The sequence below is a fragment of the Grammomys surdaster genome, unplaced genomic scaffold, assembly GCF_004785775.1.
Source record: "Grammomys surdaster isolate TR1022 unplaced genomic scaffold, NIH_TR_1.0 125704, whole genome shotgun sequence".
NCBI lineage: Eukaryota > Metazoa > Chordata > Mammalia > Rodentia > Muridae > Grammomys > Grammomys surdaster.
The window spans coordinates 2,077,127-2,100,710 of record NW_021620539.1 but is presented as its reverse complement, the minus strand read 5'-3'; the positions used below and the strand labels follow the sequence as shown (position 1 = coordinate 2,100,710).

The 23,584-nt window shown below is 43.2% G+C and overlaps 1 protein-coding gene across 1 annotated transcript in view; it reads left to right on the top strand.

Annotated features, from left to right (window-relative positions):
- Positions 1-18,711, top strand: part of Hgd (homogentisate 1,2-dioxygenase) — a 48,009-nt gene extending 29,298 nt beyond the window's left edge. Inside the window, exons 6-14 of the mRNA XM_028788166.1 lie at positions 173-264; positions 2,075-2,109; positions 2,880-2,959; positions 3,453-3,552; positions 5,640-5,764; positions 8,665-8,769; positions 10,998-11,124; positions 15,133-15,314; positions 18,360-18,711. Of these exons, the coding sequence (XP_028643999.1) occupies positions 173-264; positions 2,075-2,109; positions 2,880-2,959; positions 3,453-3,552; positions 5,640-5,764; positions 8,665-8,769; positions 10,998-11,124; positions 15,133-15,314; positions 18,360-18,509 (996 nt within the window). The 3' untranslated portion in view covers positions 18,510-18,711. The remainder of the gene's footprint in view (positions 1-172; positions 265-2,074; positions 2,110-2,879; positions 2,960-3,452; positions 3,553-5,639; positions 5,765-8,664; positions 8,770-10,997; positions 11,125-15,132; positions 15,315-18,359) is intronic.
- The last annotated feature ends 4,873 nt before the right edge of the window (positions 18,712-23,584 follow it).

The following is a 23,584-nucleotide window of genomic DNA, read 5'->3' as shown; positions in this document are numbered from 1 at the left end:
TGGGACACAGCCTACCAAGTATAAGTCAATACATCTCAGGCAGCCTTGATCCCAAGGAGCCCCTAGGGCATTCTCAAAGGGAAGAATTACAAAACCATGCTTCCTGGCTCTCAGGGGCCGGGGCCAGGGCTGAGTCTCTTAAGCACTACCCATTCTGTCTTCCCTCTCCCAGGGCTTGCACACCTTATGTGGAGCAGGGGACATCAAGTCTAACAATGGGCTTGCTGTGCACATTTTCCTGTGTAACTCCTCCATGGAGAACCGGTAAGAGGCTCAACTGTTGGGACATGATATACTCATCCCCCAGTGCCTATTAGCCAGAGAGTGAAAACCTAGTAAAATCATGTGTGCAAACACTGTTCTTTTATAATTATTCCCCTCTCAGAGAAATGTCGATATGCATTTATTGATAATAACAAATAATTTCTATTTTGACAGACTCTTGTGACATAGACAACAATGTCAGGTAACAGTATAGGCAGAAAAGGGAGGTTAGGGCCTTGTGATGAAGGAGCATCTCAAGTAGGTAGGTTGGGGACAAATAGAGTTAATTTCTAAGGATCCCTAGGGTTCAAGCCCAAAGTCATGCTGGATGAGCAGTTATGAAGGCAAAGTAACAGACTTGGCTTTTGCTAGTAGCTAGTAGCTCTGTGTAAGCTTAATGTTACTGCACAGTAGTTAGTTCATATAATGAGGTTTTTAAGTGGGGTACATGTCACTGCACTTGTGTGTACAAATTAGGACAACTTCTTCTCTCCTTTTACCATGTGGAGCCCAGGGATCAAAACTCAGATTCTCAGCCTTGGTGGCAGACACCTTTACATGCTGGGCTGTGCCACTGGCTTTGATATTCTGGGGTTTTATTTGTTTGTTTATTTTGGTTTGTTTTGTTTTTTAAAAAATAAATGATAACCTTGCCTTTTCTTTGGAAAGCAGACCATCATGGCAGTTTTGCATGCAAGCTCTAGAACAGCGGTCATGAACCTATATTTCAAGACCCCTTTGGGGGTCGAATATCAGATATCCTGTGTATCAGATGTACATTACAATTCATATCAGTAGCAAAATTACAGTTATAAAGTTGCATCGGAATAATTTTATGGTTGGGGGTCACCACAACATGAGGAACTGTACTGAAGGGTCGCAGCATTAGGAAGGTTGAGAACCACTGCCCTTGAACTACATTGCTGTTCCTCAAGCTGAATTCTGATCTTGCTGACTTAATTAACTTATGCGAGCTATTCAACTTTTAAAAGATTGTTTTTATTTATATTTTACTTTCTGTGCATCGGTATTTTGCCTGCATCTAGATCTGTGCACCATGTGTGCCTGCTGTCTGTAGAAGCCAGAAGAGGGTATTGAATCCCCTGGCACTGGAGATACCGGGGCAGTTGTGAGCAACCATCGGAGTGCTAGGAATAGAACTTGGCTCCTTTAGACATTAAACAAGTGCTCTTAACTTGAAGAGCCATCCCTCCTCCCTTAGCTGTTCCACTTTTGACTCATGAATCAAGGCCAAGATCGCAGCCCTATAGGAAGCTTTGGAGACCTCCCTTTGGGTCCTGCCTTGTATGAGGTCATCCCCCATGCCCGAACGCACGCAGGCACGCAGGCACGCACGCACGCACGCACGCACTCCACTTAAGTCACATTGGCCTCTATTTCTCTCTAGCTGCGCGTTAACCTCCTTGCTCTAGAGCACCTGAACATGCTTCTTCTTTTGCCTGGAGTTTCTTCTCTTGCCTGCATGATACCTTCAGATCTCTTGTCTAAAGTCTCATCAGTAGGCAGGAGGCCTTTGTTGTCTCCCCAAACCAGTGCAGGTCCCTAATTCCTTCCTGCCCCTGACCTTGACTTTGGCAGCATCATTACACTTTGCCATGATGGCGGTCCACAATTATGTGCTTCCTGTCTGAGTCTGTCAGACTCCAAGCTCCACAGGGAGGCTTCTGCTCATCACTTTATACCCAGCACCTGGTTTGTGGTAGGCACTAAATAATAATTTGTGGAATGAATAAACTTGTCCAGAATGTGTTAAAGCTGAAAATCACAGAAAGTACTCTGTAAATTTCAGATGTTTTTACAACTCAGATGGGGATTTCCTGATTGGTAAGTTCTTGATTGGTAAGACTGACTGATCCCTAGCCCCAGGCTATATTCCAATTGGTTTTTTTGTTTTGTTTTGTTTTTGTATTTTATTTGCCTGCATTCCTCTACAAAAGTGAGGTCCAGACACCACTGGTGGTCTGGAAAAGATTCCTAGCATACCTCAAAGTGTCCAATGTATATTCTGTGCTTTCTGCCCGTGGCTGTCTCTCCTGGGCCTCTCTCGAGTGGGAGATTGTGGCAGCTGAGTGAAATGACATTCCTAACATGTGACTGACTTATTAGGAAAATTCTATTTGCTTTTAAACTCACCAAAGGAAAGCCCATTTGTCATCAATGACCACGATTCAGGTACAAATTTTATGAGACCATCTAAAACGTAAGACCCGTGAGAGGTTTTGTGGTGTTCAGTATTAATATTCAAGAGTGAACATTTCTGGGTAGTCAGCACACCTTCAAATGCCAACATTCTGGTTGAAATGTCAGAAAAGAGTGGTTTTCTGTGCTATTTCTATGGCCCTTTTGGGTCACTTCACAAAAGTGTATATATACAGGCTCCTCAAAGTGGGAGAGAAGATAGAGATTTTGAAGAATTTTCAAAATCTTGTAGACAGTAGAATAGCTAACTGACATTGTCAGAATATAATTTACCCCCAAGAGACCCAGCGAAGCTCTCCTCATTTGCAATAACTAGCAACTACAAGCCTTATGCTTTCAGGTTCTCCTTTGAGCAGGATTTCTCACTACTGCACGGTCTTTCCCCCTCCCTCCAGTTCCCCAGAAAGGGAAGCTTCTTATTTACACAGAGTTTGGCAAGATATTCCTGCAACCCAATGAGATCTGCGTCATTCAGGTTGGTAATGAGTCCCCTCTCCCCACTGCCTCTCCCTAACTTGGGAGAAATCAGATGTTTCAGCTGCTGCTATTTCTAACCCTAAAATGTCTCTGTCATGTCTGGGCAACAGGGAGGAGTCAGAGTTACACAGAAGGCTTCAGGGTAAGCTTAGTGCCTGCTTTGTTTAATACAGCACACGATCACAAAGCAGAGAATGTTTACCACTTCCTTTCCCTAAATGTTTGTAGTCTGCTTAAGACTATGTCAGAGATAGGAGATGGTGAAGGTATTCACAAATACATTGAGTTTTGACTAACTGGGGGCTGCTGTTATCTCTGGACCCAATAAGACGCTAATTATTGGTATGATTAGGAATTAGATTTTTTTTTCTTTGTGACCCATCTTTAATCTGCTCACCTAGAACAACATACTTGGAAATATGAGCACTTTATTTCTGCTTATAACTGCAAGAATATGATTTATGAGGGCATGTTGTGCTTCTGTCCTCCAGAGAGGAATGCGATTCAGCGTTGATGTCTTCGAGGAGACCAGGGGGTACATCCTAGAGGTCTATGGTGTCCACTTTGAGTTACCCGACCTGGGACCCATCGGTAAATCTTCACCCTAAGCCTTCCCTGAGATACATCTCCTTCCATCTCTTCCTGGCTCTTACACTCAAACTTTAGCTTCTCTCACCAGACAACTTCCTTAGACCAAGTGCCTGCCTACTGAGTATATGAACAACAGAAAATGACCCAAACTGATCTAGTATAAGTTTCTCTAAAACAATAAGGCAGAACAATGGCAATAAAGATATTTACTGGGTTTCTGGTTAGGTTTCTGGTTAGATGTTTATGTTACAAGGGATGCCAAAGGAGTTCACACACACACACACACACACACACACACACTCAAAAGCTTTTGCAAAGACAAGATTTGAGATTTGATTAAATTCTTTTTTTTTTTCAAGTCAGAGTCTCTTATAGCCCAGGCTGACCTCTAACTCTTTATATAGATAAGAACAGCTTTGAACTTCTTCCTGGGTGCTGGGATTGTAGGTTTCACTACCATGTCGAGACCCATGCAGTGCAGGACACTGAACCCAGGGCTTCCTGCTAGACAAGCACTTTACCGACTGAGCTACATTTCACAGCCCTGAGATTCCATTGATTGTTGATGGCACATTAAAGAGAAGTAGAGGAAAGGGAACAGCTTAAGCAAATGTAGGCAGATGAGAATCGGCTTTGTGAGTAATGCTTTCTTAAGTAAATGAGCTGTGTGTTTCCAGCCATAAAAATGGCCTGGAGTCTATCACTGTGGAAATATGAACTGGACTGGGTGACATCGCATTCACCCTTTGAACATCACATTCCTTCTGAGCACACTTCACAAAATCCACACACTTAACAGTAACAAGCATATTGCTACGTTCTATGAGGGAGCTGGAAACAACAGTCCCTGTGAGGTAGATTAAAATTTCCAGACAAGCTCCCCCAGCCTCTAGACTTCCTACAGCTGAAGGCAGGACACTCAGGAGGGAAGGGAAGTTCTTAGGAGCACGTTTTCTCAAGCCTCTCTCGGAGAGAGCTGAAGAAATTGTCCCCTGGTTTCAGCTTGGGCCATACCTCCCAGTTCATTCTTTCCCTGTCAACAGCTTTTCAGAGCAACAAGGACAGACCAGCATGTGCCTTCTGGTCACTCCCCTGGGGATCCAAATATTCAGAGGAAGGTGGGAGGAGGTGGGAGGCAGCAGAGAGGCAGCTGGAGCCATGGTGGGCCGTCTGTCATCCTGCTTGCCACCCACTCTTCCCACTTTGGTCTAGCTTCCTGCTGCTGTGCAGGCAGCAGAGCCTCCAGGTTCCACAGAGCATGTACCCTCTGGAAAATATATATAATTTACTAACCAGCTGGGGGCTTTTTTTTTTTTAACCCCAGGAGCTGGAAATGATAAAACACTCCCCAGGCCTCTCCTCTCCGAGTTAAATTATGTTTTTGCACTTACGCTTTTTCATGTTTTGTCTTTTGATTTATTTCCTTTCTCTGGAGGGAACACTCACTCCTGAACAAAGCTAAGCAGGCAGGTCCTCAGTTCTTCCTCCCTGAATGGCAGGCAGATTTTTTTTTTTTTTTTTTTTAGGCTGGACAGTAGCTTTATAGTTCTGGCTTTTGAGTTCTGGCTAGCCGACAGGGGCCTGCCTGGGACAGTTATAACCTTTTTATATAAGATTGAGATTGAGGAGATGTAGGAGAGCCCCCAGCACTTCCTTGGACAGACATCTGCTGTTTCCTTGGATCTTCCTCTCTCTTCCTCTCCCTTTTCTTTACCTTCCATCATGTGATTAGTGATGAGGTAATGCATACAAAAACCATATGAATCATAACTACCCCACAGCTCCAGGACATGACACTGCTCATGAGGACTTTCAAATTTTTCTTTTTCAACCAAGTCTCTTGGATCTTCCTACAAACCTACCAAACTGAGGTCCAACAGATTCCGTAGCACTTGGGGTCGAACCTAGGACCTCACATATGCTGGGCAGGCACTGCACCATAGCCCTGACTGGGAATCCAGCAAGGATTTTGGTGAAGAAAGTAGTCTGTGGAATGGCTTGTGACACAGAAGAAGATCCCCTTTGTGGGCATCTTTCCTTTGACTTTGGAAATATCTAAATGGAGTTTGGGTTCCTGTGTTTTCTAGGAGCAAATGGCTTGGCCAATCCTCGAGATTTCTTGATCCCCGTTGCCTGGTATGAAGATCGTCAAGTGCCAAGTGGCTACACTGTGATTAATAAATACCAGGGCAAGCTGTTTGCTTCCAAACAGGTACAGTAAGATTGTTGGTAGCCAGGGAGTGGGTGTGGAGTTGTGAAGCATCAGTTGATAGCCAAGGCCAGCCTTAGGTACATTACATACATCCTTTTGTCTTTATTGCACACTAAGGTACTGCAAATTACATAGTCATGGGAACAGGTCCAACAGTGATAATTAATTCACGATGCTAAGGGGCAGAACCAAGGTTAAAACCCCTGACTGTTTGATTCTGGAGGTTGTGCACTTTCTCATCTAGTAATGGAAATTTATCATTGTGCGGGTCTCTAAGAGTGACGTGGGAAACAAAACATAGAGGCCTCCTAATATGCTCTGAAAAAGATGACTCACCCCAAGGAGAAGCCAAGACTGATATTCCTCAATGAGTACCTTATTTCAGATGCAAATGATTGATTGTTGACACAAAACAAAAAGAATTTAGTTGATTAGCTTCAGTTATATGAGAGGCCTAGTGAACGGAAGACATGAAATCACAGGCAATAAAATAAAAATTAATTTTAAGACATGATAACATTCTGTCCCTTCTGTAAGGCTGTCACATGAAAAATAATGGATAATACAATATATAATCTATGCTATAATACTATATGTTTCTTTCGTTCATTTTTTGAGACAAGGTCTCATGTAGCCCAGGCTGACCTTGAACTTACTTTATAGCTAGAGTGGCCTTGAATTCCTGATCTTTCTGCTTCTATCTCCCAAGAGAAAGGATTATATGTGTGTATCATAGGTTATTACTAAGTATCATTATTTAACATATTGAGTGTATAATGTCAGAACAGGTTAAGCATGTGATAAATGGCACCCAATAGCCCTTGTTACTATTATTTGTTTAATTTTTTTTGTTTGTTTGTCTGATTTGCTGTCTGGATTAGCCTAGCACTCATTATTTTCCTTGCCTAGCACCAAAAGGCCATGCCAGCCAGCAAAGGCAAACCAGTCTGAAACTTCTGCTTAAGCCCTGGAGCAAACAGCAACGTGCCATCCTCATATTCTCTGGGCTAGGATTTCTCAACAGTTGTTCGGGGACCGTTAGTATTAGAAACCTTTGGACAGCCTTGTTTAAAATGATCATGCCAATATTAATAGTCTCACCTGGCAAAAACGATAACCTCTGGGGTATTAGAAGTAGATATTTACATGAATTTTAAGTATGTTCCCCAGATTATTATTATTATGCATACAATTGACAGAGAACATCCATTTTGTCAGTAGGCAGCAGCTTTCGACTTCCCATAGAGCCCTGTGATGGTCACACTGGTCCATTCTTCTCTGTCTTAGTCTGTGCCCTTGGGGGCGAGCATTTATCCACAAAGTGGCCTGGCTCCCCAGTTTATTATCTTTTGTTGGGTTCAACCTGAAGAAAATTAACGGGAGAAGGGATGATAGTAGGGCATATCTCTCTCTCTCTCTCTCTCTCTCTCTCTTCAGTGCTTTTGACCTGATCTAGCTCCTGCTGAATAGCCTCAAAAGCAGATCACAGTACCTAAGAAAAGGCACTCAACATATCTCTTACCAGAAAAAAACTTATTGTTGGAGAGAAAGATAAAATATAGTTGAGAGTATTCACACCCTAGATATCAGCAAACACTATAAATCAGAGCTTTGTTTCTCCAGTGAACTAGCTATAAACATTTACAAAGGTAGCTTTTTCATGGTTGTAGATCTTGCTGGAGTCCTGTGGAAACATTTTCCCCTCTTATTTCTCAGGCCCGGGAATGCCAATGCTTTCCCCCTGTTGCTCGGATATCTCAACACTTCTATGCATTCCTCTTAGCTCTAACAGTGCCTTGTGGATAGTTGCTTCCCTCAAGTCTTTTCCCTTTACTCTGGAGGTTATCATAAATACAATGACATATGATCATATCCATCTCCATTTTCCCATCTTCCTCTTCTCATATTCACTTCAATAGTTAGTGCTACCTACATGTGTAGGACCATCCTCAGGAGCATGGAAATCCTACAAATCCTACCAGGGGTACATCTTCAGTTCCTGGAGGCCTAAAAATCATCTATGCTTTTTATCCCAGAGTTTTGGCTCACTTGATCTTGTGCACACCATATGCTAGCAACCTCGGCTGCTACGAGTCCGTTAGCCATCTCATGCGTAGAAGACAACATTTCACTGCATTCCTTCCCATATTCCAGCTCTTACATTCTTTCTGCCTCTTCTTCTTTCAAGATGGTCCTTGAGCCTTAGGCTGGTTGGCTGGGGATTGATATAGATGTCCTATCTAGGACTGAGCACTCAACCCTGAGCGCTTTGACCAGCTATGGACCTTGCACTTTAGAATATTCTGCACTGATCCGTAGTCTTGACTAGATGCACAGCACCTAGAGGAAGATCATAATCCTGTAAGCATAAAAGTGATCTCCTACCCAAGACAAAACCAGAAAAGAGTTAATGTCATTCTGACATCTCAAACATTTAGGCTGGATCTCCTCGAGCGAGGTATCTTCTTTCCTGAACTTCACAGTAGACACAGTGTCTAGGAGAAGTTCCTTTAGGCTGCAAAGCCCTGGAGAAATATCACAGCAAGTGCTATACCAGGAAACAGATTGTTTGAGACTTGCTGACCTCTTCAGATTCCCCCAGTTATGTTAAACATTGAAAAAGGACTGCTTGATGAGTGTGCTAGGCTTCTTCTGTTCGTGGGATGAGACGGACAGCTGCAGCTTATGAACTGGAAAAGAGGGTTAGTGGCAAAGCCAGGACCTGGGAGACGTGTATGAAGCAACCACAGAGAGATCAAGAGCTATGATTCTCCCAAAGGATGCTATGATTAAATTTAGAGCAATATCATATAAAAGGGGCTATATCAGTAAGTATTGTAACTTTACAGATACAAAAACATTACATTCTAAGACCATGCTTTCCTCGATTCTGTGATTAGGATGTCTCTCCATTCAATGTCGTGGCCTGGCATGGAAACTATACACCCTACAAGTACAACCTAGAGAATTTCATGGTCATCAATGCGGTGGCCTTTGACCATGCGGTAAGTCCGGACCATGCAGGGAACCTGGGGATGGGATAACCGTTGATTGGGAGAGATCTAGTTTATACCTGTGGCATTTGCACATCTAAGGTTTTCAAGGTCATCCATGTAAAGCCTCACCCAGAACCAGATCATGTGTCCTTTGGTGAAGGAATACATTACTTGGCAAATGAGGAAGCCAAGAAATACTCAACCCAATTTACTTTTCTCCAGAGTAATCACAACTCTCGTGCATGGGCAAAGGGAAAGCTGCTAATGATAATAAGGAAGTCTGGAGGGAAAATAATTTACAGGTCTGGAGACGGTCTGGGTACCTTGCAACCTGGGGCATGACTTGCTCTGGCTGCCTACCTGCTCACCAGCCTCAGCTTGTGGCCATGGTTGGCAGCAAAGGGTAAGGAAGCCCTCTTCTAAAGTTACTCAAAGGTCGAATGCTTGATTTTTTAAAAAGCCTAATGTTTGAACTTGGTCATATTTTTCAGTCAATTAGGGGGCCACAAATAGGTCCCTGGTCTCTGGTACAGGCTCCCACAAGCCCACATGCTTGATAAAGTGCTAGTTCTGAGAGACCTCGAGGGTAATTTCATTTTGCAGTAGACTTCATAATAGATTAACTTAACCCACAAGCTGAGGGATAATTGGGGCAGAAGCCAGAGAATCAGAGATAGAAGGATTACTCTGAGCCAATTCAGCTCATCTCTAGGGGGACAAAACTACCTTTCTGAACAACCTCAAATCTTAATAAAACCAAAGGGGAAAAAAGAAAATCAAGATGCCAAGCCCAAAGCATGATCAAGAAGCACCCTGAGGTGTTGGTAAAGCTCTGCTTGAGCCTTCTTACCTTTTCTTTCTTTTAATAGTCTCAGACCATTTCCCCCGACAGATGAAAAAGATGATAACTCTCCCAGCAAGAAGGGTTGGGTTGATTTTTTGTTTTGTTTTGTTTTTGGCTTTGTTTTTTTGTTTGAATGTGTAGACATTCGATCTTTTCCTTACTGCTGTGGTAGTTATTTCCCCTCCAAAGTCGGATCTGATTATCCCACCATTGCTTTAGAAAACCTTTGCAGGCTCCCCATGGTTTAGGATTAGGTCTGAGCTCTGAAGCGTGGCATTTGATACTCTTCTCCATCTGGCCCTGGGCTCCTTTCTCCAGTACCACATCTTGCCCTTCCTTCATCCTTCAGTGCACCGCTGGCTTTAACCTTCTCCTGGCTTTACAAAGTCTCTATGTATCTTTTCTATTTCCTCTGATAAAATCCCTGCTCCATCGTTCTCTTTTCTCTTCTACCCTCCCCTTCCTTTCTTTTGTTCACTTTTAAAGATTTAGTTCAAGTCATAGTAGTTCTTTGACGCTTTCCCTGATCCTGTCAGAGGAGATGAGAAGGGGTAGAGGCAGGGAGAAGGGTTGCTATAGACTGAATGCTCTATATAAACGTAGGAAAGTGTCAAGGAACAAATTCAACAGAGAGTTATTTTGAAAAAAAAAAATAGCCACTCTCTCCTTTCCCCAGTTAAAGTTAAAGGAGTGGAGAATTGATTCCCAATCTTTGAATCTCCAGATGTCAGCACCATGTCTGAAAGTGAACGGGGCTATCAATTAAATTGAATCTTGGGTTTTCTGTCTAGGAGTCTAAAGTTCTTGAAAACACATAATCTTGTCCCTCAGCACATCCTCCTCTGCATTACCACCATGTAACTGCAATACTCAGAATCTAGGTGTTGATCAAGGAGTCGACCAAGAGTCAGAATTAGTTAGCCAGCTCTCAGACTTTTCCTGCCCGCAGCCATCATCTATGACCTCTGATGCTCTGCCTCCCAAGAAACATGCCTTCCTCTACACCAGGCTGCCGATGCTGTTTTGTTTGTTTCCCAGCATTCTCTGAGCATCGCCAAGCTCCCTGCCACTCAGGCTGGGAGTACAAGTAGGACTCAGGCTCTCAGAGCCAAAGGGTAATAATAGGGCACCATGATATAGACTCAGGCAGGCTAAAGATGCAGCTGTCAGTCCCCTTATCTGGTGTGAATGCATTTTGCTTCAAGCACAGCAAGAAGACAGTCACAGGAGTGATTACTGCACCTCAACCAGAGCCCAAATATCTAAGCCAGAACCTGGGTCACTTAATCAGAAACTGTCACTTGAAAACACCCTCCTGTGCAGGTGACACACTGTCATTCTTCAGTCACCTCCCATGCTGTCCTACATTCCATCTCCCCTTGTGTATTCACAGGATCCTTCCATTTTCACTGTGCTGACTGCCAAGTCTGTCCGACCAGGAGTGGCCATTGCTGATTTTGTCATCTTCCCACCTCGGTGGGGGGTGGCAGATAAAACCTTCAGACCTCCTTATTACCACAGTAAGTCTCTCTTTCACCAGAACATTCATAGAAATGAGAACCTGCAAAGCAGCTAGTCTCAGAGGGCAATGACCAGCTAGTTCTTGGACCCCCTGCCCTGCCATGAATTTGAAACCCTGCCTCTCAGCCTGCTATTGGGCTTTAAGAGTCTGCAGGGGGATGTAGTGACTAAACCTGCCTCCCGTTTTTCTGGGTCTAAAGAGAGACAGACATGTTGGTAGAGTCTGAAGGAAGAGTACATTTCAGATCTTTTTTTAAAGGGTGGGGTGTAGAGGTGTTTTGGTTTGTTCGGAAAAACAAAAATCTATGTCAAGAACAAGTAAAATGTTCTTTCTTTGATTATTTTGGCAAAACAAAGAAAATTACCATCTAAACTGGGAGATAGACTATTCTGGAGGATGGAGGTGTTATTAATTAAATTTATTCTTTATATAAATTTTATATATACACATACATAGAGATATATAATGCATTCTGATTGCTTTCACCCCTGCCCTGTCCCATCTTGACCATCCCCTGTACTTCTCCCTTCATCTCTATGGAGCCCCTTTCCACACCCCTTTCCTTTTGTTTAGTTTGTGTCCCTCTGAGTTTGACCAAGACCTTCTCTATGGCCTTGTGATTGAAACTATTCACTAAAGTCTGGCGGGTACACCAATTGGTACACACCAAAGACAATGGCTGCCCATCATAGATGGCTCCCTTTCCTCGCATCCCCTATAAGTGGCCTGTGGGTCAACAGCAAAGGAAAAGTTCCTGTTAGCCCCTCCCCCACCCATCACTGACCATGGGGAGAGTCTGTTCCTGCACAATAATCAAAGCTTCTGTGAGTTCATAACTACGTTGGCTGTGGTAGACCTAGAAATGATGTTTGCTGCCCTTCTCCCTGTCTTCGAGGTTTTATGTTATTTCATTCTTTCTACAACATCCACTTAGAGTGGATATGATACATAATTCATTTTGGGCAGCCATGAGACTGAATTCACCAGTGTCCACTGCAAATGGAAGCTTCTTTGAGTGAGGTTGAAAGTAGCTTCTGTCTAAGAAATGAGGATGGATGTTTAGAAGGAAATTTGACATCATGAGTATGTAGTTAAATAACAGTAGTAATTTGCCTTCCAGGGCCTATGACCTCCCAAGGATTAGAATTTCAAAACCAAGCATAAGATCCTTTATATGTCACAGGCCTCAAATCTAGAGAGCAGTTGGCTACCCTGTGATTGTCAAGACACTACTGCACATGTAGGCACATACATCTTGCTGACAGGTTGATGTTGCAGAGTTGATAGAATTGGTAGAATTCACTTATGGTATAACCATTCGATAGCTTTTCTTCACCAGCCACCAGCACAGCACAGAAGATAGTTCAAACAAATCATTTTTTTTATTTGTATTATTATGACTGATGATTGTTGACTAGTTTCTAAGGCCCTATTATACTTAAGTATTATTATACTTAAGTTTTCTTAAGTATTAATTTATTCAGGTTTTAGAACGGCAGCAAGAGAGAGCTAATATCAAGTATCTCCCTTCCTGTTTTCCAGAAGATGAGACTGGCACTGGGAGTAAGCAGGTCTCCAGGTCTCACAGTTAGTCAAGTGCAGGGTCAGGATTTAATTGCAGATTGTCTGATGCCAAAGCAGACACATGTGATCACTAATTGGCATGGCTAGTGCCATGGCCTGTACATAATGCACATCTGGAAATATTGGTTCAGTCGGTGAATACATCACCAAGAATGAACAAGGTGCATCGCAGCTGTATTTAATGAGTTTGACATTTTTAATTGTGCAAATTAAAGAAGGTCAAGGTACAATTCTGCTTCCAGGAGAATTTTACAATTTTGAGCATAGACAGCTGGAAGATTCTAACATGCATTTTCAGATGGAAGGTTTAAAAAACAAATCATTTTCCATAGTTGACTACAGAACCTTCTGTTTATATTAGATTCTTCTCTGTAACAGTTCCCAGGTACCAGAGCTTAACGGTGTACAGCTGCACCTCACAGACAGCATAAGCGGTTGTGAGGGTGGGGACTTCAGACTGTCAGGATGAAAGAAGGCCACTTCACAGTCAGGTGACAGCCAGCCTGCCCCTTTGAGGTCACCATCAAGAGTACCCTCTCTCTTTTAAGTTTGTTCTCGAACTTCCCTCTCCCAGAGTTTAATTCATTGGCTTTGAAGTAGAAACTCAGAGTGTCTGCACTTTGAACTAGGAAGCCAAAGGCTTCTGACCCAGAAGGTCTACAGACTCTATGTTGAGAACAGTAGTGAAGGGCTTGTCTCCCCTCCTGGGAAGAGAAACAATAAGAGCACCACTGTGCTCCCAGCTCTCAACCCACTCCTTAATCTCTGTGTGTACTGCAGACTGCCTGTAGAGTGACCCTTGTGAATTGCCTCCTATGATGCATTTAATGACTCGTCCCCAAATAAAATCTTATAAAGAAATGGTACCCTGAGTTGACTTGGAAAAAAAAAAGCACAGAACCCCAAGTTAGAAATTAGTTTTATCGGGAGATATAAAAATATTGCTTCAGCAATACTCAAAATCTTTGTTACTTTGATGTGACTTTAAGGGGAATTGGGGAATTATTTCTGTAGAAATATTGCCTCTAGTCATTTTAATGCTCCTTAGTCAACAAGATCCAGGTTTAATCAGAAAGGCAAAGTCTACCTTTCCACTGTCCTTTGAAATATCGAAAGTGATGTAGAATATCTTCACCAAACTCATTGCTAACTAAATTCACATTCAGATCAAAACCAAATTTCATCTTGCTCTCTTCTTAAAATTAAGCTGTGAAGGTGACCCTGGTGACATGTACTGCAGCAAGCATTGTGACTGTAGATCAAAGCTATGTGTGGAACTGTCCTTAAAATGCAGACTCTTAGGGCGCCCATTTGCTTACTTTCCTTTATCTGCTTCATGAGATGCAGGTGGGGCTATGATCGGGGCCTCACTTACTTCTCAGGGTTACTGCATGTTTACTTTGTAGGGCCTGGAGTAGTGTGTTGTGTTGGGGGAAGGGAGGGGTGGCTGTTCAGTTGGTTATAGAAACATCAGGGTACCGGCTTACATTCCACATGGAAGGAAGCAGGGCATTGCAAGGGTTGTCACCGCATTGTCACTTGCTCTGAGTGTTCCGTCTTCCCACAGGAGAGGCATAAGCAACTTTAAGCAGGTTATCTCTTATTCCTTTGTACACCACAGGAGTGAGAATGGTGTCTAATTATATATTTTGAATATGGGTGAATAGGTGGATGGATGGGAAAGTGAGTGGATGGAAACAGACAGATGAATGGATAGACAGAACTGGAAAGGTACCTGCATTGCCCATATGTCAGATTCCTTCATTTCTTGTTCTTAAGGTTTTACTATGTTGATAAAGAGCTTTATTTCAATAGAAACAAAATACCAAAAGAATGGAAGCGTGGTGGGCTTTGTCAGATTTGGTGTGACTCTTGAAAGCTATGTGAACATGTCCATTCAATATAAAAAAATTAAATAACTAACACTGAGAGGTTTTCAGGAGCATAGGTTGCTCTGTAGAGCATGTCCATCCATTGAAGGTATGCAAGCAGGCCCCAGGAGTCATCCATAAGAAATGAGGTAGAAAAGTCTTCTGTGTGACACAGAAGCAAGGATCATTTCCAGTGTTCAGACTTAGGGTTCCAGGGGAAGGGAAGAATATGATTCTATCATGTTCAGATTTAGTTATCTGTCATGATAAGGAATATTTATGAACTATGGTTCACAGAGACCAACTATCAGTTGATTATCACATAATTATGCACTGTAAGTCTGGAACTTTGTCCTGTATCATTATGTTCACAGACACACACAGCTTCCCTTTCTAGACTGGGAACCAGAACTGTGGTGTAATCGTGTGCTAGTGTAGAGTATTTGATAATTTGGAATATGAAGGTCTAGAAGAGATGCTATTTAGGAGATACTGATGTTTTTATTGGTCTTGCCTAGATAATAAAAATAATACTGATTCTACCTTCCCAGGGAACTGCATGAGTGAGTTCATGGGACTCATCAAAGGTCACTATGAGGCAAAGCAAGGTGGATTCCTGCCAGGGGGCGGCAGCCTGCACAGTGCCATGACCCCTCATGGCCCAGATGCAGACTGCTTTGAGAAGGCCAGCAAGGCCAAACTCGAGCCAGAGAGGATAGCTGACGGCACCATGGTAAGCAAGTTAATACTTCAGGGGCTGCCTCTGGGATCCCCAAGCTTCTGTAGAGAAAAGCAGTTAGTTTTTATTCTCCAAAGTCACTGAGATGGAGTGAGGAGGCTCTTGTGTCTGCACGCGCATGTTATACATATGAGTACATACAGCACATGCTACACTTCGTGTGTGACCATGTAGAAAGAGTTTGAACTGAGAGTAATACCAGCTCGAATCCTAACTCAGTTCCTATGCAGCATCTCCATGTTTCATTTTCCCATCTGTAGAATGGGTGCACTATCCAGCCCGAGGACATTCTGTGAGCTGTAACTCCTTATGGAGTGTTCACTAACTTCAAATGCAAGTAGACATTACTGATATGCTTTGAAGGGTCTTGCAGTATCTAAATGCAGCCAGGTGTGTGTGTGTGTGTGTGTGTGTGTGTGTGTGTGTGTGTGTTCTATCTCAGAGTATTCTGTGTGGGAAGTAATCCTGAGGACCATGATACCAGAAGAGGCAGAATGTCACCTTCAGCCAGTTTCTAGAGACAGGGAGGGTCAAGCGGCCTTTGCCTCTCCATAGCTGGGACCTGTGAGCAGCGACTCTGAGCTGCTTTTTCATTTCTTTGTTCTCTTTTGGCATGGGATGACACTGATGGGATTCAAACCCTATTTTGTATTCCTCTTGTGTCAGACTGTAAACACTGAGGCGGAACACAATTGCAGTAGGCTGCAGTACTTGATTTTATTTTTTTTTTTATTTATTTTTGCATTCTTAGAAATAGACACTGGACTGCAAGAAATAATTTTATGCTAAGCCATCATGCAAACTTACTTCACACTTTAAAACAAATGCCTTCACTGCCACAAAGTTTAAAACTCATGACACAGAACTGCTGAACTCAAAGCCTGGCTTGTCGCCCCCTGGCATTAGTGGCCCACCTGTCCACTGGGGTGTGCTTTCAGTCCAAGTCCAGAGCCAGAGCTGCTTTTATGGAGGAAGGGACATGGCTTCCTATGTCCTTAGCCCTGGCTCTGTTACTCCTCTCAAGGATCTGCTTAGAGTATCTATAGGAAGCTAGATCTCTGTGAGACACAGTTTGCCAATCTCAGGCTGTAGCCTCTGACAGCCCTTGAAAGTATACAATCCACCATCGAGTTGTTTCTGGATTACCCTTAGGTCTCCAAAGCCGTGCTACCACAGAGTGGTGTTTCACAATAGTGAGGCATAGGGATGTTTTTACACACAGTAAGAACCTGAGTAATGTCCAAGGCCTGGATTGCTAGTGAGATGGAGCTGTCCTGGGAAGAGGATTGGGATGGTAGGAGACTCCGTTTCTGAAAGCCCAGAGTATCAAGGGGGCACCCTCCACAGGCATCTGCATGCACATAAGCCTACTCACACACAGACATACGCACATATGCATAAATACACACATATGCCTAGACCTAACTTTGTGTCTCCTTTACCATGTCCTGTTATGTAACTTAGACACAGATCAATCTGTCCTGTCCTTATCCAGTGTGAAGTAGTTAATGTCATAGGACCCTTCACAGCTCAGCCTCACAGCGAAGAAGCTCTTAAGAAGCAGTCAACAGAAGATAACAATCATAATGGCTGTGACCCTTGCCCTCATGTGTGAAGAGGGCTTTATACCACACATCTCGTCCAGAACCCTGCTCCAAAGCCTGTCATAGAAGTCAGGCAAAGACATACGACTCCCTGATACAGACAAAGGGAAATTAATGTCTCTGAGATCCACCCCAAGCATTAATGCAGGTGTTCTGTGTGGTGTCACAGGAGAATTACATAATTTTTCCTTTGGCCTGTCCGTAATGGTTTCCTAATGAGAATAAAAAGAATTGTAAGATTTGGATTGTTCCTATTATTTTATAAGAGACACTATAGATAGAAACATCAACAACTGATATGAAGTTGAAATAAAATACACAGAATATTTTTCAGCTTCTTTTTACCAGAGACATTCAGAGTGCAGTGAGGTGTGTGCACCAGCTCCTTTATGCACCATTTCCTCTCCCTTTCCCTTTTCTGAGCTGAGCTCTTGGTCAGGCTCCTAAAGAAGCTCAGAGCTCAGATCTGCAACCGTTTACCGCCATAGACGAGCTATATCCCAGATCTGAGCTTTGCTTCTTCCTTTGTGAAAAAAGAGTATGTCTCACATGAAGAGCTCTAACAGGCCCGAGCGTGGCAAACATGGCACCAACAGGTTTTGCCTTTTACCCTTCTCCTCCTTGCTAAAAGCCATTAGATTACCTTCTTAAAGCCAGCCACCAAGCTCTGTTTCCTTATTTGGCCACTTCCTTCTCCTGAGGCTGACCACCAAGGTCCACCTATCAAAGTATAACAAACAAAAGTCCTTCCCCCCATTTTTGTTCACATAATTAATATGCCCAATACAAATTAAAGAACGCATCTTAATACAAAGTTTCCCCCTTTCCCATTATAAACTGGCATTTGCCTATGGACCACATCTTGTCTATCCAAAGGCAGTCCTTTGTCCCTCTGGAGCAAATATCCCCTCCTCTTCTCTTTTGTTCCCTCCTTTTCATCCTCGTCCACCCTCTACTGTCTTTATCTCTTATTTGATGCCCTTTGTCTCTCTGGGGCAAATACATGTCCTTTGTGCTGGGAATTTGGTCTTGGGATATCTTGTGCTAAGTCTGGTGCTTTCAACACATATAAGAACATCACCACAAGTGATGGTCTTTAAGAAGAAGATCCCAGAATTCTCTCACATCTGATCTGCCCTTGGAAATAACAGTGCTTCCAGAATGCTATGAGCGATGCTAGTCCTACCTGCCCAATTCTACCCCACAGGATGAAACTCAGGGCCCTAAGTAGATAGAAACCTTGCACACAGCTTCATCTGCTTATGGTTGGGCCAGATTCAGAACCCAAGGCTTGGGTTTCCTTTCTTCATCATGGCAGTACATATAAGCGTAAGTCCCATGTTTTGTCTACCCATATCTTCTCTAGGCATCTAATTAAACATGTTTTTTTGATCACCTTACCTCTTTCTTCTTGTCTCCATCGTATTTTCTATAGGCATTTATGTTTGAATCTTCCTTAAGTTTGGCGGTCACCAAGTGGGGACTCAAGACCTGTGGTTGTTTGGATGAGAACTACTACAAATGCTGGGAGCCTCTTCAGAGCCACTTCACCCCCAATTCCAGGAGCCCGACAGGACCTAAGTGAGACTGGAGCCCTCTACTGTAATTGAGAACAGACTTGCATGGCTTCCTTGAGAACCTCATACCTCTGGCACTATGGGGACATCGATTGGATTGAGAGCTCACTTGTCATAGTCAAAAAACTTAGAATGTTTGTGGACACACATTTAGAAATGCCTATGGCTTTCTAATCACTCAATAAATATGTGTTCTGTGGAATTTGCAAATGATCATTTTCAGGTCTTGGTTTCCAGAACTGGTGGGCCAGATAAGCCCGTGGCTGGGGGTGGGGGTTGGGGGTAGGAACATTTCCCATGTGCTTGGCCTGGAGGCTTAACTCAAAGAGCACAAGGCCAGAGACTATGGACAAAGAAGGGTCCATTAGAACCAGGAGCTGAAGTAGAATCTGCAGCCAAGCCTTAGGGTCACTCCAGGGACAGGGAATCAGAGTTCCAAACAACCAGCCATTAGTGTAAACTGTGGATATCCAGAATACCAGGCATCTAATTCTGGTAGCAGTTCACAATGATATTAGACAAGAACTTCAGCCGCCAAGGACAAACTGAAATCCACCTATTTCAGGGAGCAGCTGTCTGGGTTCCCAATGCCCAGATCTGAGTTGCTCTCGTCCTTATAGAAAAGGTCCAGTATCCTAGGAAGCCCATCAGCCTCCTTGAGCTGGGACAGTTGCTCAGGGTTCTATCCATTCATGTATCAATCCATTTGATAGTCCTGTGGGAAATCTCTGCTATCAGCCCTAGAGCAGGGTACTAGGAATGAATGGTTGAAATGGAAGAATCAGACTCCTCCTTAGGGAGCTGAGCTCTCAGTCTTGAAAGACAATAGAAATTGATACCACAGAGGAGGCCACACTAAAAAATAAATAAATAAATACATAAATAAATAAATAAAGCACAATTGTGTAGCAAGCTAAACCCAACAACTTCCTTTATAAGGTCTCTGTCCCTCCCAGTATGGGGCTGACCAAGACTTTGGAAGTAGGTTGACTGTGTTCTCCTGGGGTGAAAAGATACATTAATCAGAACAGGAATATGGGAAGTAATAGCTGTCATGACTTTTCTAGGATTAGCATACCCTCTCTGGTTTGTTGCCATGGCAACAACTTAAATTTGTTGCTACCGAGTTTTCTTCTAGTAATATTTGGTAAGGCTCATATGAGGACCCAGAAGCTAGACTGCCAGATGAATTACAGGATGCCCAGTGGAATTTGAACTTCTGATAAATCATATATAATTTTAGTGGTAACCACGTCCTATCTAACTCTTGAACAGCCTTATATTACAAAGTTACTCATGGTTCGTCTTGTCTTCAAAATTAACTAGGAAGCTAATATTCCCCTTTGCTAAATCTGGCAAACTTACTAGAGATATCAAGGACATGGACATAATTCTGCCCTGTAGAAAGGTTGTATTCTAGTGAGGGAAACAGACAAAATAGACATATAAGCTTTAAAGCAGTAATTCTAACCATGCTAGACAAAAAACAAGTGGATCAAAATATGACAACAGGTAGGTTGGACTGTCGGACTGCAGAAGCCTTTCCTTCCTTCCCTCCCTCCCTCTCTCCTTTCTTTCTTTCTTTCTTTCTTTCTTTCTTTCTTTCTTTCTTCCTTTCTTTCTTTCCTTCTTTCTTTCTTTTTTTCTTCTTACTTATTCACTTTACATCCCACTCACTGCCCCCTCCCAGTTACTCCCTTCCACAATCCTTCCCTCCATCCCCTATCCCCTTCTCCTCTGAGCAGATGCCCCCACCTGGGTATCCCTCCCATCCTGGCACTTAAAGTTTCTGTGAGGCTAGGCACGTCCTCACACTGAGGCCAGGTAGGGCAGCCTGCTAGTAGAACATAGCCCACATGCAGGCAACAGCTTTTGATATAGCCCCTGTTCTAGTTGCTTAGGACCCCCACATGAAAACTGACCTGCACATCTGCTATGTGCAGGGAACCTAGGTCCAACCCGTGTTGCTCTTTGGTTGGTGGTTTAGTCTCTGAGAGCCCCAAGGGTCTAGGTTAGTTGATTCTGTTGGTCTTCCTGCAGAGTTCCTATCTCCTTCCCAGCTCACAATCCTTCCCCCTATTGGAGGAAGCCTTTCTTTAAAATGTGAGGTATTCAGTGGAGAACTGACCTTTAGCCAGACCTAAAGAGGAGGAAGGAAGCCGTTGTGGGCAGGGGCAGGCTGGGGTGCGATGAGAAGGGAAACATGCCAACAAAACACCTTCTGGGTTCAACGAGCTGAAAGTGGAATTGGAATGAGATGACCATAGATGGAAGAAGAGAAGCAAAAACCAGCATCTGCTACTGAAAAACCTGACACTGTCCTGAACTAATGAGGTAGCAACAGAGAAAGGAGACCGTCTGTTTTTGAGAGGACTTGTGGAGAGTGGGGTTGAGAGCAGGGCTGAGATGGCTGCTCAGCTTTTGGCAGTTGTGTTTTGTGGTCTCCAATAAATAAACAAATGAATAAATGAGGTGCAGGTATCTTTGAGGGTAACACACTAGAATACATTCCCAATGTTCCTTAGTACAATAGAATCTTTATTAAAACTTAAGCACTGTTATCTAGCAAAGCTACATTTAACTATGATTTAAAATAACTGTTGTGGCTGAAGCCTACATCCCATCACCAAACACTGCCCAGGCCAACCAGCTGCTGCTCTCAACTACCCACTACTCCTGCTAATGTCAAATCGGAACAGCAAAAGAATGGCTGCCTGGGTATAGCACTCAAGCAACGACGAATGGGAATTTGTGAATCAAGATGGAGGCTCGCTTGCTCTGTGCCTCTGAGATTTGCATTCAGCTCCTGTTCCCTGAACTGCTTGAAAGGATTAAGCTCCGCCCAGAAACACAGAGCTACTTCTCACTACTGCACCCATCCCCCCTTCCCACTTCTTTCTCTGATTTTCATGGGACTTCCAATCCCAAACTAAGTCCACCACTAAAGCCATCTACTGACAAGCGCCAGCCTTTCCCCCACAGAGTTATGAACCCCACGCGGTTAACCCTACGCGGTACCCCAGCACCTCAGCTCTAATTCACTCTTGTTGCTCTATTATCAGCCGGGCACCGAGCTCCTCCTGAGGCCGGAGGCATGGCGTGGGTTTCCGTACAACAGCGACGACTCCCCATCCTGACACAAGATCTCATCCAGGCCAGACCGTCCACACTAATTTAAAGAATAAAAAAGATCTAGTTTCCTTCTGTGTGCCTCAGATCAATTAGGAAATTTTCAAAAAAATTTTATTTATTTATTTATTTATTTATTTATTTATTTATTTATGCTTGTAATGAAAACTCCAAAGAACAAAAAGTACCCTGATTAAGTCCCTTCTGGTGGCAGGAAGATTTCCAGCAAGACCTCCTTGGCATCTCTGTATATTTTGCCATTTAAAAGAGAGTGTGGTACCAGTCACCCTTCTCATTTTTCTTCCTAAAAGACATCTTACCGTCTAGGCTACCAGAAATATTCCTAGACCAGTGATTCTCAACAGAGGCCACTTTGTTCCTTTACCCCAAATACAACACATCCAGGAAAGCTAGGAGACACTTTTTTTTGGTTGCCACAACTGGTTGGGAGCCATCGTCATCTGGTCCACTGATAAGTACACTGTAGTACATGGGACAGTCACACCCAGTGAACAAACACTGGTTCTTAGCATCAAGTGTGTAGTTGATCACTCATGTATCTAACTTCCAGTGCCCAGGGTATACCTCAGATCAACCAATTAGAAACACCAGGGATAGAACAAGACTATGGGAACTTTAGCCTCAGGCTGAAGACTACTGTTTTAGAAGTTAAAATCAGCAATGAAAATAGATAGCTCTGTTTCCAGAGATCCTGGTACTGGGTTTCCAGAGTCAACTGAAGAAAAGGTTGGGGAAAAACCCTAAAGCTTCATTTTCCAGTAAATATAACAGGCATGAAGGCAGTGGCATGGGCTGAGGGATTACTTGGGAAGTAAGAGACACTTTGTTTAGACAGCATCTACCTGTTAGCACTAGCCAAGGCAGGTAAATAAGTCAAGATCAGTAAATTACTTAAGACTGCAGAGATGAGCCAGTGGAAAGAGTAGGTTCCCTCTCCCACAGGACCTGAGTTTAGTTCCCAGCACCCATGTGGAAGACTCATTACCACCTGTAACAGCAGAATGAATCCTATCACGATACAAGCACTGTATAACAAGTAGCTATTCTTTCTGGTCGGGTTTGGGGACATTGTTGATTTTCATATACTACCTTTCAATATAATTATTAGATAGTTAATAATTAGGTAGTTAATTATCAGGTAGTTATTAGTAACCACTATACATGAATTTCAGTTTCAGAAAGATCATTAGGAATATAGGTTCTGCAATCCAGCTTGTGTTTTTTTTAGCCAAATGATCTTGAGCATGTGACAGCCTCTCAAAGCCTTGTATTCTTACTTAAAAGGAAGGAGTGATTTATTTCACCAGGATTTTGTGGGGGTTGAATGAGATGATGCTGTGAAGATGCCCACATGGTGCACACCATTTAGTGTTACCCTTGTGACTCAGAGAGTCCTCAGCTCCTGCCTCCGGGAGACTCTGGTGCCCTCTGCTGTAGAAGCTGTCTGAATGACTAAGCGGAGGTCCTTGTGCCTAAAGGAACTAGCATCTGGCTGAAGAGGAAGGTGTGTGCTTCTGATGCCATGAGAAACAGATGTACCAAGTACTGGAGTGTTGAAGCCTTGTTGTCTTTAGGTCTAAGAGCAAAGAACTCCAATGGTTTAGCTTAAGAACTCAATAGGGTATATTAATAGATAAGTGAAGTGGAAGGGAAGACAAGATTGAAAGTGATTTTGATAAAAGCAGTTTCCGTGTGAGTGAGTGTCTGAGAGCTTTTCCCAGAGGACTCTTCCCTAATCATGAGACCCTTGGGATTTTCATTAGGCTAATCCAGATTTATAAAATCTAAAGTCATATCAGAGCTTCATTACAAACCACGACAGCATGATTAACAGTAATGCCTTATTGAGGGCCAGCCATGTGTAGTTCTGTAGCACCCCAGCAACAGAAATTTGACAAATAGGAGGATTTTGTTCATTCATTAGCATGTATTT